The 18,133-nt window shown below is 41.6% G+C and overlaps 1 protein-coding gene across 2 annotated transcripts in view; it reads left to right on the forward strand.

Annotated features, from left to right (window-relative positions):
- Positions 1-18,133, forward strand: part of ttyh1 (tweety family member 1) — a 69,233-nt gene that overhangs the window by 20,868 nt on the left and 30,232 nt on the right. For both annotated transcript variants that reach the window (XM_012966766.3, NM_001079431.1), the window contains exon 2: positions 5,670-5,842. In XM_012966766.3, coding sequence (XP_012822220.1) covers positions 5,670-5,842 — 173 coding nt within the window. The remainder of the gene's footprint in view (positions 1-5,669; positions 5,843-18,133) is intronic.

The following is an 18,133-nucleotide window of genomic DNA, read 5'->3' on the forward strand; positions in this document are numbered from 1 at the left end:
TGACCTTTCTGTCTTTTCTTACTTCTAGGAATGCCATTAACTAACATGCCAAGGCTAACTCGGAGCAGGCATTAGCCATCCTTGATAGCTCACATTCTCACTTGCAGTCACTTTGTTCCTCATCTCTTTGTTACTGAAATTCTTTTTCACAAGCAGACATTCCATTCTAAGGTGCCTGTGTGGCTGGGGAGAACATACACACTCCATGCAGATAGTGCCTGCTTGGAATCAAACTCAGGACTCCAGCTCTGTAAGACTGTAATAGTAACATAGTAACATAGTAACATAGTAAGTTGGGTTGAAAAAAGACATACGTCCATCAAGTTCAACCATAATGCCTATATATAACCTGCCTAACTACTAGTTGATCCAGAGGAAGGCAAAAAACCCCATCTGAAGCCTCTCTAATTTGCCTCAGAGGGGAAAAAATTCCTTCCTGACTCCAAGATGGCAATCGGACCAGTCCCTGGATCAACTTGTACTAAGAGCTATCTCCCATAACCGTGTATTCCCTCACTTGCTAAGAATCCATCCAGCCCCTTCTTAAAGCTATATAATGTATCAGCCAGCACGACTGATTCGGGGAGGGAATTCCACAACTTCACAGCTCTCACTGTAAAAAATCCTTTCCGAATATTTAAATGGAACCTCCCTTCTTCTAAACGGAGTGGGTGCCCTCGTGTCCGTTGGAAGGACCTACTGGTAAATAAAACATCTCCACATTTCCATTCAACAGTAATAGGGTTTTACCTTTTTAGTGTTTTCTAAACTTGAAGTTGGCAGTAAGATCTGACCATTGGCCAATAGTCCTTGCCTTGACAGCCACCCATAACTGGCATTTCCCAAGTATGCAATTTTTTTTGCTAAATGCAATGCAGGTACATTACAAGTCCTAAATTATATGAACATCCCTAATTATTGAAATTGGCTACTTAAGCCACAGTCATCATTGGCGACCCACTGCAGAATTCAAGAAGTTTCTTAACAATTCAGTGATAACTACTTTTGGCAATGCCCTTTTCTGCTTCAGCGCAATAATGTGCCCATTCACAAATTAAGGTCCATACAGACTGGGTTTGCTGTGATCTCAACCCAACTAAACCCCTGTGGGATAAGTTAGAGCTCTGATTGTGACCCAGGTCAGACCCAACCCCTGTTCCCAACTGCTTATGTATAAATAGAAGCAAATACCACCAACAAAGTAGAAAACGAGTAAAGATTGTCCTAGCGGCAATGTGCAGGCCAACTTTATATTCAGTTTTGGAATGAGATGTTGGACTGGCAGGCATCCTCATACATTTGTACTTCTCGTCTCCTATTCAGCAGTGCCATTACAATTGCTATTCCCCAGCCAGCAATAAAGAAAGCACATGTAGCATAAACAAGCTGGGTCGTCCACTGATTTTTATGTGTTATGACTGATGAAGAGAAACGGATTTTGCCATAGCATCAATTTACCAGGAAACAGATCTGTCAAGGGCAATGGCTTCAGGCAGGAAATTGTCCAGTTGTCATTATGGTTTAACTCACTTCTTCTTGTCAGGGAAATACATTAACAAAACAAGTGTGACATGTGTTGCCTGACTAAGATAACTGGAAAGGCTAGATTTATATCAAATAATAGGTCTTTACTAAACCTGCTTTGGTGCTGAGATAATGAATGTTCAGGATGAAATTCATACCTTTAGTTTCTAATTGCCGATTACGTCCTTATTGTATTGCATGCCGGCCTTTTATCTCATACCTGTCAGTAATGATGTTCCCCAAAACAGCTCTCCTCTTATTCTTGGCTCATTAACAAAAGTAGGACCCAAACATTTGTTGTCCGATGCTATTGTACTGGGGCTATCTATGAACTTGTTGGCATGATTCAGCTCTGTCCCAAACCAATTCCTGCAGACAGGCCATCCCTGCCAAACTCTAAGGTTCCTTGCACTTCCATATAGTTGCACTAAACACCATTGCGTCCATCCTGCGGCTTCTAAAGACTAGCGCACAAGTGCGCTTACTGAAGCCGGGGAACCTTGGAGTTACTGATCTTGCCAGCAATTCCATGATTCCCTCAGCATGTGGCATTAATAGGGCTTGTGGGGCAAAATACTGCATTATGGGGAAAAAAACATGACGATTTGAGTCAGATATTGCACTTGAGTAAGTAAATGAGCAACCTTAGTCCTCACCAAGTAATAAAAAATGAGCAGCTCCCTCAGGAAGAAGTTCCTATGAGTACACAACAGAATTAAAGTAAATTACAGGCTACAGGATTGAGTTTTGACAGTTCCCTACTAGTGAAAATAGTCCATGTTTGCCATGAGCTAAGGGTGAAGACACACAGAGCTACTTAGTAGCAGCTACTTTTTCATGGCTATTAAACGCCAGAAAATACCCTGCCATTGAAAATACTGAGAATTGCCCCTGCTAAAACACAAGTAAAGACATTTATCAGTAAATGATCAGCATTGTCTATTTTAGTAGCCATGACAAGTAGCTGCTACTAGTAGCTCTGTGTGTCTTGACCATAAAGGCAACTAAAGGTCCAGATAGTATTTAGCTTCATACCCTCACGTTCCTAATCGCCAGTTTATATCTTGCGGGACTGTTTGATGTCTGACAGGGAACAAAGTGTTGTGTTCTCTCTGGAGAAGAGAAGCTAGTGGGTTGTGACATACATCAGGGGTCAAGACAGTAAATGCTCAGGGGACCATTCTATTGACAATAATGTGCCAAGAACAAAAGGTCACCCTTTAAGATGGAAAAGGCAGTTTCCCTTTCAATAAGGTGAACCATTCATCCGTGTGACAGCGGTGCTGTTGTGCAATGCTCTGGTATGAGTGAGCAATGATTGCCATTTCCCACATATATATATATATACATAAAGTTAAAAGATGGAACATGTGTAGCTGTTACTGAAATACAACTCCCATCATCCCCAGTGGTTCATAGAATGGGAGAGCCATAGCTAGGGACCTGTGGTGTAGACGGTGGCTTGTGGTTCATTGGCTTAACCCACACATAGGAAATCCTTGCAGGTTACCAAGCTGTTTACCTGATTGCTCTGTCCCTGATCTGTGTAATACAAAATATGTTTTTCCCATCAGTGGCAAATATACGCGGTGCTGCCCCACCCCTGAAACAAATCTTCAGAAACCCAAACCCCCCCTTCCGTCTGCTCCGGGTCCCCCGATTTTTGAATTTTTGAATTGAAATTGGAAATTAATTTCCTCTGGATGCATTCTAACCCTAATTTTCCATTGCCATATAATTCTCATTATTGTGTCTGGATTGTCAGTACCCACTGTATATAATATGCCTGGGGTGCCTGTACCCACTGTCTATCATTTCATATAAAGGTGTGAGCCGTTTTCCACCCTTATTTTTATGTTGGGAAAAAAGCACCATGCCACCGCACCTTGTGTGGTTCCCACTGAAGTAAATGTGAACTTGTTGGAGAAAGTAATTTTTATACAAGCAAAGAATCCACTACATCTGACAGTAGCTGGTGTATGGCCATCTTTAGCCTCTCCAAACAAAAAAATCACCCTGCGCCGGTGGTATTTATACTGTACATGGATGGGAGTCTCCCTTGGCACAACAGAAAAGGTGGCCATACACGGGCTGATGATAAAGTGCCAATTTAGTCCTTCCATACCAAGTCAGCAGCTTATTGTCCCATGTATGGAGCCCTTCAACACATCTGGCCTAAAATTTTATACCTTATTTCACATTGTTTTCAGGTACAAGAAACTTTGTATTCTACTCTATTCTAATTTTATACACATAATACATGTTTTTTTTTTTTTTTTTTAAAGGTGCCAATTATTTTTTATAGATTCAAGATGATAAAGACAAGAATACTAATTGCCTATACTTAGTGAGACTTTCTACGACCCCTTCCAGTATAAGAATAGACCCTCCCGCCTTTCTTTTTAATAACCGTGAGTGAGAGTATTGTGCTAAGAATCACTGTAATTAATCTTAACGGAAGTGAATGTGTCCTTGTTGCCTCATGCAGTGCCATTTCATTAGTGTACATGTATAATGATCCTTCCTCAGGCTCCACCCACATCACTAGGTGCTAAATAAAGACAAAATGCATGGGGACTATATTCTTCTGGTTTAATACCACAAAGCAATTACGTTAATGTGGGTCAATACAAAAGGCACAAGGGCTAGAATTATACATTAACCAACAGGGCACAAGCTCTGAAATTGCTTTGTCTCCTTGGTACTTTATGCAGTGCGCACTCAACTAGGTCTCTGGAATTAGATTGCAAGCTCTGCTGGCAGGGTTTCACTCAGTGGGGAGTGGTCCCCATTGCTCCGTATGGGATCAACATTCAAGATATTGGTGCGGCGGGATGGCATGCCACCCCCAAATTTGTGCCGCCCTAGGCCCGGGCCTTTGTGGCCTCTCCACAAATCCGGGCCTGTGTGTGATGCCAAGTTGCTGCTGACATTTCTGACATTTTCAGATTTGGGACTCATTTGGGACAACATTTGCAGCCCAATGTGGGAACTGTGGAATTACCGCCATACAGGGTTCCCCTAAATCAGTGGGTGCACTTGTGTGCAATTCAGAAGAAAAGGCAAGATGGATGTAATTGCCCTTGGTGCAGCTATATAGAATTGCAAGAAACACGTTTGGGCCAAGTACCTTTAATGAATGGCATCAAAACGCACAAACATTATGTTCGTTTCAGCGTGACCATGTTTATGAATGACCCCTCCAATAGTCTACACCTGCTATTTATAATATTTATGTTAATAGATATAGGCTACAGACCAGAGCTGGGAATCCTGATATATATCCTGGGCTGGGTCAATGCTGGGGGAATGGGGATGGTGTGGGCTGAGGGAGCACAAAGACCATCACAAAATGGTGGCTCAAGGGAAAGGATGTAAAAGGGCAATATATACAGATATGTAGTTTCCAGTTTGGTGAGATTCTGTTGGTTGGTTAAGTATTCATTCTGTAGGTGTCGTTTTCCTTCAACAGCTTCAAGGGACAAAAATCCCAAGAGACAGAAATGCAGGGCCTGTCATTGGAAACATTGTGTATGGTTAGGGTTCATACACTATTTAATGATTAAAGAAGAGTCTAAAGCAGTGGTTCCCAATCTATTGCGCTGCCCATCACTGGGGGCATGGAACGGCCACCCAATCAAAATCAACCCTATTCGGGACTGGCCCTATGCAGGTCTGGGTATCACTTGGCTTCACTTTTAATGGGGGTGAGCTCCAGCTTTTTTCTTGGCTGGAAATCACTCTGCCATTACCCTTTGGGAACCCTTGTGATGGTTGATCTCATCTACAGTTTTCCCACAATTCCAAAGTATACCAAATAAATGTGACGCTTACAATTCAGTGGCTTCCATACATCTGTGAATATGGTTACTTCATATTCAAATTCTGTCCTAATGTTTTACCAGCAACCTAAAGTAAAATAAACATGAATCCTGGGGGACAAACACAATCAGTGCAACAATGGAAGATGCCGTTAAATAAGCCAATAGATAAATAAAATAAATGCAGCTGCTGGCTGACTGATGATGTTGCTATGGATATGTACAACAGCTGGAGGGCTGCATGTCTGATGCCCCGGCTTTAAAAGGTAATTTCATTTTTACTCACAGTTTGTCCTGATGGCTTTCTTGTTGTGTTTTCCTCAGGCCCTTCTGTTTTTAGCCAGCATTGCTGGACTTTGCCTGGCCATCAGCCTCATCTTGATCTGCGTGTATTTAATCCGATTCTGCTGCTGCTCCTCTCAGGAAGATGACGACTCGAAGAGCCATCGTGTCTGCTGTGTCACCTGGAGCTGTGTCGCTGCTGTCATTATCTGCTGGTGAGTGAGCCTTCAGCTACGTAGCTTGCTGCCCGACTAAGCGGCCAATTCTAAAGCTGCCCATACACGCACTTTTATTAACATACAAAACGAGGTTTCATACGATATTCGGCACGTGCATAGTGGATTGACGAGGTGACCAATATCGGAAAAGCCTTGGATATCGGTCATCTCATCGATCGGGCAGGACAGAAGATTTTGATTGGGCACCGTTGAAGGCAAGCGTTTAGGGCTGAATCGTTAGATAGGGGTAGAATTCCTATTGCTTCTACCTCCATATGATTATTATTAACATTTATTTATAAAGCGCCAACATATTCCGCAGCGCTGTACAATAAGTGGGTTTCATACATTGGACATACAGCGTAACATATAAAGCAATCAATAACAGATACAAGAGGTGAAGAGAGCCCTGCCCAAAAGAGCTTACAATCTATCTGACGATTCAGCCCTGAACGTTAGTGGAGGGTACAAATGATCCAATGGTCACAGGAAAGATCGTAATTGTTACGTGTATGGCCGCCTTAAGACGTTCTGGAGGTTTATAAATGATCAAGCCAAGTCCCATGAAAGTTATCTGAACTTTCTGAACTTTTTTTTATAAATTTCCATTTTTGGGGAAAACTACATATATAATTAAGCTTATTGACCAGTAGTAGTTGATCCAGGAAGCAACCTGATTGCTATGTGAGCGGCTGCCCCTTTGGCTGCTGCCCGGTGGGCCTGGAACTCTTGTTTCTAATCAATAGGGCTGATTTATCAACATTGTCATTTTTACCACAATTTGACTTTTTGCACTACAAACCAAATTTGAATTATGGTTTTAAAAAAATCAAATTTTTGATATTTATTTTGCAAAAAAAACATGAAAAACTTGAATATAAAACACTGACATCTGAAAGTTACAAGGTCGCATAGAAGTTAATAGGAGCAACATTAAACTATTTATTTCATTCGAGTTTTTCAATTTTTTCTAAATGTAGACCCATTAAAAATGATGAGAAAAATATGGATCCAAGGTATTCAGTTTTGTTTTTCACAGATTTATTTGCCTTTATGTATTTGGATTTTTTAATAAATTAGAAAAATTAGAAAATAATATGAATATTTCACCAATTCAAATTTTGAGAAATAAGCCTTTATCTGTAATTATGTTAGTGTTTTACACTGTAGGAATGATAGCACTTCCGGGAGGCATGGGCTGCGCCTCTACCCAGCAGTCAGGCTAAGACACTCCTACTGTGATTGGTTGGGGCTTCCATGACCGATAATGGTGAATGAAAACAAAAATGGGCCCCAGGATTGAATTAAAAATCAAAACAAACAATACAAAACAAATACGATAGCGCTTCTACTTAGTGTTAGGCAGTTTTGAATTATATTTTTTTCAGCTGCAATGGAATTGTTGCACTCATCTTGCTAAGCCTTTTATAGGGAAACTATACCCCCCTAACAATATAGGTCTCTATAAAAATATACTGCATAAACAAGCTCAAATGTAAAACCCTGCTTCATCTAAATAAACTATTTTCATAAAAATATACTTTCTTAGTAGTATGTGCTATTGGGTAAATAAATATAAATAGAAAAAAAAATAGAAAAATAGAAAACTGCCATTTTAAGAATTAAAGGCCGCCTCCTGGGATCATAGGAGTCACAGTGCACACAAACAAGCCAAGGCACACATACATGCTAGGCCCCATCAGCCAATTAATGGGCAGAGTTCTGCCTTTTACTCCCACATTACTTCCTGTTACAGTTAGAGCTGTATTATTTCCTGTCAGCTGATCTCTGAGGGAGCACACAGCCCATCACAAAATGGCGGCTCAAGGGAAAGGATGTAAAAGTGCAATATTTACTGATATATATTCCAGTTTGGTAAGATTCTTTAATAGGCCACTTAACATAATATAAACTATCTGTTGGTTAAGTATTCATTCTGGGGGTATAGTTCTCCTTTAACCCCAGCCACTCTGCTCATGTGTCCTGTTAAGGGCTCAGAACCCTCCACTAATGCAAACATTGGCTGTTAAACATGGACCACTGTAGTGTGAGTGCTTGGATGAAAAGATAAGTAGAATCTGAGCCATAAAGCGTGACATTGCTGCTGCTTTGTTACCTTTCCCCAATACAAGCCTGGGGGCGGGAACTTCCCAGCAGGATAGGCATGGGCATCAAGGGCTTGTGGATGTATGCTGGGTCCCCCCTGAGGTTTTGGTGCAGTGGGAGGGGAGGTGGGGGCAATACACCACTGGTCTCACCATCAGTACAGCTAAAGCTATGAGTATAAATGTGCATTAAAACTGGATTGAAAAGAAAGTGCTGATTTGTCATCTCCTTAATGGTTCAGTCGGACTTCTGCCTTGCCGTGACAGGGATTACTTTATTACAGGATATTTGCTCTTAGCTTGAAACACTTTCAGAAATAACCTATCACAATCCCATGCAGCACTGGGGAGATTAAAATATATTTGCTCTGGGGAATAAATCCCTTTGCATAGAACTTAGGTTTAACGCGCTGAGAAATTAAGTCTTCAAAGGGTGAGGTCAGTGACCCAAACAGTTCATTTGCTAATTATATAAATTTCAGAAACTGTATGTTTATTATATTAAAGAGAAACCAGATATTTGTATTAAGGCACTTGGCACACACATACAAAGTGCCCAACACAACCTGTCATTTACTTGAATGGAACCTACCTGACACCAGCAATTACAGGGGGATTTCAGCCAGAAAACAAGTAACTATTTACCTATCGCAGGCATGAAACGCACCAGGCTTGTCTCCGTTTTCACCAATGTATGTTTAATGAGACTACATTGTAGTGCCAACTCTTTAACTATTTGATGCTGGCTGTTGCTGAATGGCGCTATACCAATGCACCCCATGTCCCCACTGCACCCCAGTGCTTGGCACAATACTGTCAACTCTACTTGCACTTTTGGAAAGGAGGGCCCAGATTGCCTGCCATATCTGTAAAAGTAATGTGTCAGAAGTACAGGGCACCCTGGGTACTGGTGCCACTTTCTTCCACCACTCTGCATACTTGAGTAATGGGGTCAAGTCACATGGTGGTGCTCAGGAAGCCCCAGTGTTTACACCAGCTAAAGGGAGGAGGAGAGAGATCCGTTAGATGGTCAAGTTCTTCTTTACATCTCCCTCTCCAACTATCATCCATTGCAGGAAGAACAACAACAACAACATGTTCCACAAGGCATCATTTGTCTTGCTGGGTCTGGGTGGCACTGGGACAGTCTTGTGTCTCCCTTCCCAGCTGCATTAACAATAGGTGCCTTGTTCCCATCCCTTTTCTTTCCAGATCAGAGAAGGAAACGGTTTCCTTTCCCCCTTTAATCATCCACCCTTTCTCATGGCCTGTCGGATAGTTTATTCCAACTCCCTCCTTTATAACAGATCTATCTAATGTTCATATTCATTGATCTTTCTTTTCAAGGCAAGATGCCTGGCAGGCATGCCCACAGACTAGCCCAGAATTATGTGCATTGATGAACACTATAACAATCATTTTGTCAAATCAAAAAGGCCTTTAATCTGCATGTCATAAATCAGTTCAGAGCAGTAAATCAGAGGGCAAATGATGGATTGATTTCCGGAATTTGTATTTCAACACTACAGCCTACTGTACTGATAACAGCCATTCCGATTTCTAAATAATACAGTACATGATAATAGTGTTTGAAAAAATGCACAGGATTTGATTTGTAAGTTTATTAATGGAAATTGGCTTTTTTAAGGCATTATACATTCATTATCTAGAGTGAAAAGAGTTAGAGCCTCTCTCTATCCATGGCCAGTAAGGCATAAACTCTATCCCCACCCTTGCAATCTCTAATGCCTACAGGGGGCACATTAGTCTTCAGGTTTCATTGGTAATCTATAGATTCAGGCAGGTTTAAAAATTCTTATGGTGCATTTTCCTGGTGGCCATGCCTGGCCGATACCTGAAATGGCCAGGGCCTATGCGTATTTGAAATGCCAGGGCCTATGCGTATTTGAATCCCAGTCCTTCGTTAGGACTTACACACAGGCCGACAAAAGCTGCAGATGGACGGAATTAGCAGTTTATTGGCCCATGTCTGGGGCCCCAGAAGGGCCTAATCATTCCAAAATCAGACACTTGTTAATTGGGCAGTTTTAAAATTCCTGTTGAACTAAAGAGTGCGTTGGCTCATTGATGTCTATGTTCTATGCTGAGACCATGTGAGAATGCCAGTGTGGCCTTCTGTAGTGCAGTCAGTGTTCCAGGTGGAGCACGGCACAAATTGAGGCAAATTCATGTTTCAGTTAATTCAGCCACTGTACCAACAACCCATTTCCATGGTCTTATTCACTTAACTGTATCTAAAGCTTTCTGAATTTGCATGACTACATTGTGTAGCGCTCCATTTCAGATTAGGGCTAGCCAGAGAGAGGAGTTGGGGTGTGAGCGAGTCCCCCTTTCTATTATTAGAGCCACATTTGAAGCAGCTGAGGTTATAAGGGGCTGGCCGGGGTCAAGAACAGGGCTGCTCTGAGCTGTATGTGCAAACTATGTTCTCAGAAAGAATGACAGCGAGAGAATGCTGAGCCTTCTGCATGAACAAGGGATCTCATTCAAACAAGTGCAAAATATTCACGGCCCCAGACAATGGCTTCTCTGTGTAACCCGTCAAAAAGAACCAGAGATGCAGCGCAGACTGAGGCTGAATATCAATAAAACTCATTAAAATAAAGGTGAGGGGAGCTCGTCCCCCTTTGCATTTTTAGCAACAGAAATGAGGCTTTATATTCTGCACATGTCGCCCCATACAACTGTAACTATTCTATGAAAAAGTGTGGGGGGGGGAACAATCAGTAAGGGGGCTGCTGGCTAAGTTGGGAAACTGCCCACTTAGACAGTGACTATTTAAAAGAAAGACAGACTGTTTGGTTGAGAGACATCTTGCCTAAGCCAAGGGACTCCCCACTTATTTGATCGGCTGCCTGCTAGGAAAATTGCTGCCGTTTAATTGCCTAATCTGTTGAGAAATTGCCTGTTTATCAACGAGACTAGTTCTGTTAATCTGGTCAGATAACATCCTGCCTGCTTGCCTGGGTGGCTACCTGGTTGGTCGATTCATGTTCTTCTTAGCTGGGGGGCTTCCTCCTCAGCTGTTGAGTGATCCTTTTAGCTGGGTAATCAAACCCCACTGGGGGTTGCTTGCTTGTTTGATGGAACATCTTTGTATTTGTTTAACTACCTACTCATCTCATCCACTGCCCACTTATTGATTTAATATCTTCTTGCTTAGCTAGGCATTGGGTGGAAGTAGCGGGGGTGCTTAGGATAGCTTAGGATAGCCCCACTAGTGATGTAGTTGCTGTCTGAGAATATGAAAGAGATATTTGTTGTGTTGGGGTCACAATGTTTCAGAAACCTTCATATGAATTGTATAGCTAGAAACATTCCCAGTCAAGGATGTTCATGAATTAGGGTCGCCACCTGACTGGTATTTTACTGGCCTAGGTGGTAAAACAGCCAAGGCTAGGGCTGGTATTACAAATTTATCATCTATGTACCTGCTGGTATATTTGTAATAGCTAGTCAAATTGACCCCAGCCAGGTTCTGATCCAACCCACCCCTTTTCCTCCCTTTATACTCTCTAAATCCCCTTCAGTCGTAGACTCTGCCCCAGTAATGCCATGCCAACACCTGCCTATATCCCGATCCTCCCCTTGTGGTATACTTTGCTGAAAAAGGGGCCAACACTATCTTGAATCCACAACCAACTGTTATCCTGCTTTGACTTTAAGTATGGTAAAACCCTGGACAGATTATATATAGAGCTACAAGACACATTGGCATTTAGAATATGACTTTAATGCCATAATTAATAATGAAAAGGTCATTATGGTAAGTTTTCTTTATATCAGATATCACCTGCCTGCTGTTCCCTTGGCTGTGGTTCTGAAAGGACAGCTCCTTTTCTCCACCGTCCTCTGTGTGGTTCCTCTATAAGCATGGAATGGTGCCTGTGTATTCCAGCCTGGGAGGCCTCCTGCTATAGGTACATCTGGAGATTATTACTGTATATAGTGCTGACATGTTAATCACTGATATCCATCAGAGCCATTAGAGCTAACAATCTAAGGTCCCTATGACTTTCACACACAGTACGGTCAGTTGTATCAGGAGCCAGTTAACCTGCCTGTATGTTTATAGAGTGTTGGGGAAACTATAGTGCCCAGAGGGAACCTGCCCAGACACAGGGAGAACATACAAACTCCTTGCAGATTGTGCTGATGACCATGAGATGCATCAGTTAATGTATTGACAGATACAAGATCCTAGTCAAGGTCCTAGTCCTACAAAGATAATAGTTGAGATAGGTACCTAAAATATATTATTTGGATACCAGCTGCAGCCTTCTGGCAAATGTAGGTAGTACACTGTATCCACAGTACTATAGGGTACATGGGGGAATCCAAAGTGTTTCCCTCTTTGCTTTGGTTTTGAAAGGTCAGCTCCACCTTTCTGACCTCCTGAGCACTTACATTTTAAATTAGAAATAAAAACCGTGGCCTAAATACATTGTTGCTGGACCAACATTTCCAGCATATTGTACTGTAATCTATTTAACTCTGAATTTCAAATATTAATCAAGTCTGTAGAGATAACGTCATATAGTACTACTCTACCTTACTCTTACTGTCCCTGGGCGTGTGAATAGACAGGGATTGGTCGTACTGAGAGAAGTACTGAGAAAAGCAGGTAATGTTTTGTCTCCTTAGTCCCAGACTGGGATACAAAATAGGCCCTGGCATTTCAAGTACACAGAGGCCCAAACAGCCCCCCTACCAGCCCAATAAATAGTGACTGTCTATGGCACCTTACAGCAGCCCCTCTGGCATTTGCCAGAACCCACAAATTGTCAGTCTGGGCCTGTGCTGCAATTCCAACCAACACTCTCTGTTGGATATCGTAGTCCAAATAGATCAGTGTGATTTGGAAGGCCCTTTAAAGATGATGTCAGGCCCCAACAACACCTTGACCATTGGCCATACCATAATGTTACTATAAGTGGACAATGAGAATTATTAGAAAAGGCTGTGGCCAAACAGCCATAGGCAGTAACCCTCTAGCAGTGTAGGATTGGAGACCCAATAGCCCTTCAGATGACCTGACCTCCAGGGCCCCACCAACCACCCCTCCCTGCCAGCAGCCACTTCTCCCCACTTCCACCCCACCACAGCAAACCCTCACCCACCGTGTACTTATCTGCCATGCTGACCCAGAGCAGTGGGGCCCACTTGGTGCTGGACCCACTGAAAATTCTCTCAGCATCAGTCCATCTGGGACACTCTAGGTAAAAACAAAACTGAAATCAGAGAAAGTAGGGTCAGTTTACAAACATACACGTGCCCTGTAGTTACCCATAGCACTCGTTGTCTAACTCCCAGGAGCAAAACTAATTAGCAATTGGTTGCTATGGGTATCTCCACCATTGCAAATCAACAAACACGTTAGTAACACAGTCATTGAAAGGCAACATTAATTATACAATCAGCTTTTATTATTTCTAAAGACAAATACAAAGGTAAAAAATGAAGGTAAAGTGATTCCTGAAGAGAATGAATGATTATTGAATGGGGACATCATGAGCAGAATTATAAAACATATAAAGGCTGAAATGTCAAAAGTAACTCATTATATTATAGATGAAAGCAGCAGCGCATGGCTGAGACGGACTCCCATTCACTGGCCCACTGGGCTTTAGCCACAGCAAAGTCTGACAGGACCTAGAGCCGTGCCGTGTATCAGTCTCTCCGCTGTTGTTTGAACTGACATCATGGCAACCTATGAGCTTTGCTGATCAACATCAAAATGTCTAACATATATATATATATCACCTGTCTTATAAATGGATTTATATTATATGCATTGTTTTGTTGTATCTTGTTTGTTCAGTTTGACAGTGAAAGAGATAACAATGCAACTGCCACTTTATATGGGCTTGCTTTTATTCAGCTCACAGCTGCTCATAGCACTGACACTTTCCTTCCCGCTGTGACAAAAGTGACACTTAATATCATCAAACCTAGTGCTGAGAAACTTACCATAGTCCTCTGGCACCTCTCACATGAGATCCAGCAACGATAATCCCCAAGCAATAAGTATTATAATATCTGGAGCGATAAGTATTATAATATCTGGATAAATAGGTAATAATAGATAGATAGATGAGGATGATGATAGATAGATAGATAGGCAGATAAATGATAGATAGATAGACAGACAGACAGACCAGACGGATAGATGATAGATAGATATATAGATAGCTAGATAGCAGTAGATATAATTATGTTGACCATAGGTTCATAGATAGATAGATAGGCAGATAGATAGATAGATAAATAGATAGATAGATAGATAGATAGATGATAGATAGATAGATAGATAGATAGGCAGATAGATAGATAAATGATAGATAGATAACTAGATAGCTAGATAGTAGTAGATATAATTATGTTGACCATAGGTTCATAGATAGATAGATAGGCAGATAGATAGATAAATAGATAGATAGATAGAAAGATATGCAGATAGATAGATAAATGATAGATAGATAAATAGATAGCTAGATAGTAGTAGATATAATTATGTTGACCATAGGTTCTCAGTGCCATGGATTTCAAAGTACCTAGTTCAGGGGCATAGCAATAGGGGCAGCAACCCCATAAACTGTTAGATATGATGCCAATAGCATATATGGCCAATATGGCCCAATGGGTGCCCTGACTGAAATACAGTTTCCATACATGTGTGTGGAGTCCTCTAAGGACTAGGGACACCCAGAGGCCTAATGATCATAAAGATTGGTTCTACTCACTTGTTTCAGTTGAAAGGAACCGTGAGCTGAGCATCTCTCTGGTGTTTTGCATCCACACCTTTATGGTACAGCTGAGCTCCCTGTGCCCCAGTGGGAATAGAGCAGCCCAACCTTTCCCCGTACATTGTGCTCTGACAGAGAAAAGGTGAGAACGCAATGAGGAGCAGGTATTACAGCAGCTGCCTTGATGTTTACCTAAAAATAGTACCAAAAACTAACCTACCAGTAACCATGGTGACTACATTAAACAAATGATGCAGTCTGCCTTCCTGCAACTGCAGCTCCTAATGTGCCCAGGGTTGTGCTTGGAAGAGCAGAGTTGACATCTTTTCTGGTCATTCTGGTCAAAAGTCAAGTTGCCATTGACCTCTGTTTTCAGCATAGCATCATTAAACATGTTAGGGACCAACACTGGGGCCAAACCCATTCCCCTTTATGTTATAAATACTCTTTATGTTATTCTGAAAACCCCAGGTTCTAAGCATTCTGGATAACAGGTCTCATACTTGTATTAAATATCATCTTGGAATTCCATAAACTTTATTAAAGGAAAACTCCGGCTTCTAAAGCTAAGTTTGTTAAAGAGCCCACAAACTCAGAAACCCCTAATAAACATATCACTGTAATCTGTTCCTTCAAAAAGTACAAATAAATACCATTTTTATATGCTGAAATCCAGCTGCAAAACAGCTCTTCTCTTTCTGCCTCATTTAAAATCCCCTACTAGTGTAGGGGAGGAGGGAATAAAACATTGATGTTACAAATTGTAACAACTTCTCCACAGCTTACAGACAGCATGCAGGAACTACATAACCCACAATGCATTGCACTGTGATGCAGACTGAAGGCAGGCGACTACTGTTACATTTTATTTGAGTCACAAAGTAGTCAGCCAGATCAGCAGGGGAACAGGGGGCGGGGCTTAGGGAACTGTTCCAACCCATATTAATACATTAAATATCATGAATCATTATTACAAAATCATGAAAAGGCTGCATGGTTTTAATTGATGTATATTGCAAAGTTGCTTGAAATGTTTTCTTTTCAAAAAGCTTAAGTTGCGTTGGGGTGTACTTTCCTTTTTAAACAACTAATCATTCCTTATACCTGCTTTATACATCCAAGTAGAGTCCTGCTTGGGTCCGCCACATCCAAGGAAGCCATTATATCCTCACAGTCTACAAGAGGCAATGTTTGTAAACTCTAGGACCTTTTAATACACAAAAGCCATAATTATCCTGCAAAATATATTATTATCAGTGACTAGTGACATGTCACGTGGTTCAATAAGACATGAATTAGAAGAGAAGAATGCAAGTACTATATAAAGATAGTAGGTCACCTCATTTGACTGTGACCCATATAAAGGCACTTGTGTGTGGCTGCTTATAGTATACGTGTAAAATGGGTCATTACCCCATGTATAGCTAGTTTGGTCATTCCGCACTGTTGTTCCCTACTAGAAGGTGTATGAATGCTTACAGAACAGAACAGGTTAATTTATCCAGGGAATGAGCTTAAAAGTCCAAGCCTCGTGGGACCCATTGAGTTACCTCCTTGTATTGATAATAAGCAACACAAAGTAAAGAGGTTATTAGTTAATGATTTACCCAACATGAAAATACCCCATCAAATCCATAATAAGATATTTCTTATGTAGAGACCCGTGGGCAAATGAAGTAATAGCTGGACCCATATATGTATGAACTGTATGCATTTAATTACAAACAATGTCTTTGCCATGATCGCTTAAACTAATGCCCAGGGGCTTATGTAGCCATTTTCCTACATTATATTTCTGATGGCATTTTCTTGCAACACGAGTCAACGGGGCATATTATTGCGAGTGCAATTTTGCAGTCATTTTAGCATGAACTACTTACAGTTGCATTGATAAATGAGCTGTTACTTCTTTTACTTTGTTTTTATTTCCTTTTTATTTTAAACTTACAACTTTGTGCTTGACTGTAGCACCTTCGCCTTTTTGTTGATGAGCCACTCCATTGTTACTTTGGGGCTATTGTCCTGTTGTACGATGAACTTCTTCATTATGTGAGAAGGGGGCTACAGTAGTATTTCTATGTATTTTGCCCCATCCCATTCCTGGTAATGAACAGCAGCCCCACAGCATGAAGCCCCCGCCACCACACAGAAGGGCAGCCAGTCAGCCCACCCGAATGCATTAGGTATAGAAGCCAGTGCTTCCATAGAAAGGGTTAACATTATCCTGTCTCTGCAGGGAAAGCCAAAGGCTTTTTTTCCCCAGCTCCTCCCATCTTTTAAGGACTATAATTTTCCCACCAAGAATTTCTCCACTAAAATAAAAGGACTCTCATTAACATGATAATGCCTCCTCTCCCCTTGTATAGGAGCGCATCGCCATGGAGACGGGGAGAGAGTCTGATAGAAAGGAACGTTGGGATAGAGCAGGGTGAATGTTGCACAAAAGGTCATAGGTCAGTTCCCACAGTTAACCCTAAGGGATAATCAAGTTGAGAGTAAAATGCAGTAAGAGTCTTATCTTTTGGGAAAAGTGGAAAGTGGTTGCAGTATTTGTTAATACACTTTCCAGTCTGCTTGAACCCAGGCCAGAGCTGGCATTAAACTATAGAAAACAAGAGAAAGTTGTGCCACTAAAGGTCCCCATACACGGGTGGGCGATATCGGGGAGCTTGAAGTTAAAAAAAATAATAATCCGATCGTTTGGCCCTGGGGCCAAACGACGGGATTATGTAGGCGGCAATGGGGCAGTCGGTTCGGGGACCGCATCAACGAGCTGATGCGCCCCCCGATCCGACTGAATCTTTTAACCTGGCCGATCGATATCTGGCCAATTTCAGGCCAGATATCGGTCGGCCAGCCCGCTCGTTTCTGCCCCTACACGGGCAGATAAGCTGCCGAGTCAGTCCAAGGGACTGATATCGGCAGCTTCTATCGGCCCATGTATGGGGGCCTTAAGCTTGAATATATTGCAATATATGGACAACCAATCCCTGTTTTGCATTACATTCAGGTTGGTATTATAAACAGGGTCAGGTACAAACTTCAGGCATTTGACATGATGTTTTTTATACGCAGTACAAGTTAGATCTGGGGGCTGTGTTGTATGGCGACAAGTGGTACTGAAAATGGCAAATTATAAAAATTTCTTTTTTCACTGCAGTCACTTTTAAAATCAAGCATTTCCACCCCAAAAAGGCAGTGCTTGGCTTTAAAAATGATATTTGCGTATGATATTTTTGTGCTTTTACCTTAAAAGCGCAACGGGAAGTGCAGTAAATTAAAAAAAAAAAATGTAAATGTTTTATTACTTTAGACTTGGAATGGTTATTGTTGAGGGTAAAAACCAGGGGCCCAAATGAGGGGCCCAGGAGGACAAGGGACCTGGTAAGGACAGGTCGTGGTGGGACCATAAGTTA

The sequence above is a fragment of the Xenopus tropicalis genome, chromosome 7, assembly GCF_000004195.4.
Source record: "Xenopus tropicalis strain Nigerian chromosome 7, UCB_Xtro_10.0, whole genome shotgun sequence".
NCBI lineage: Eukaryota > Metazoa > Chordata > Amphibia > Anura > Pipidae > Xenopus > Xenopus tropicalis.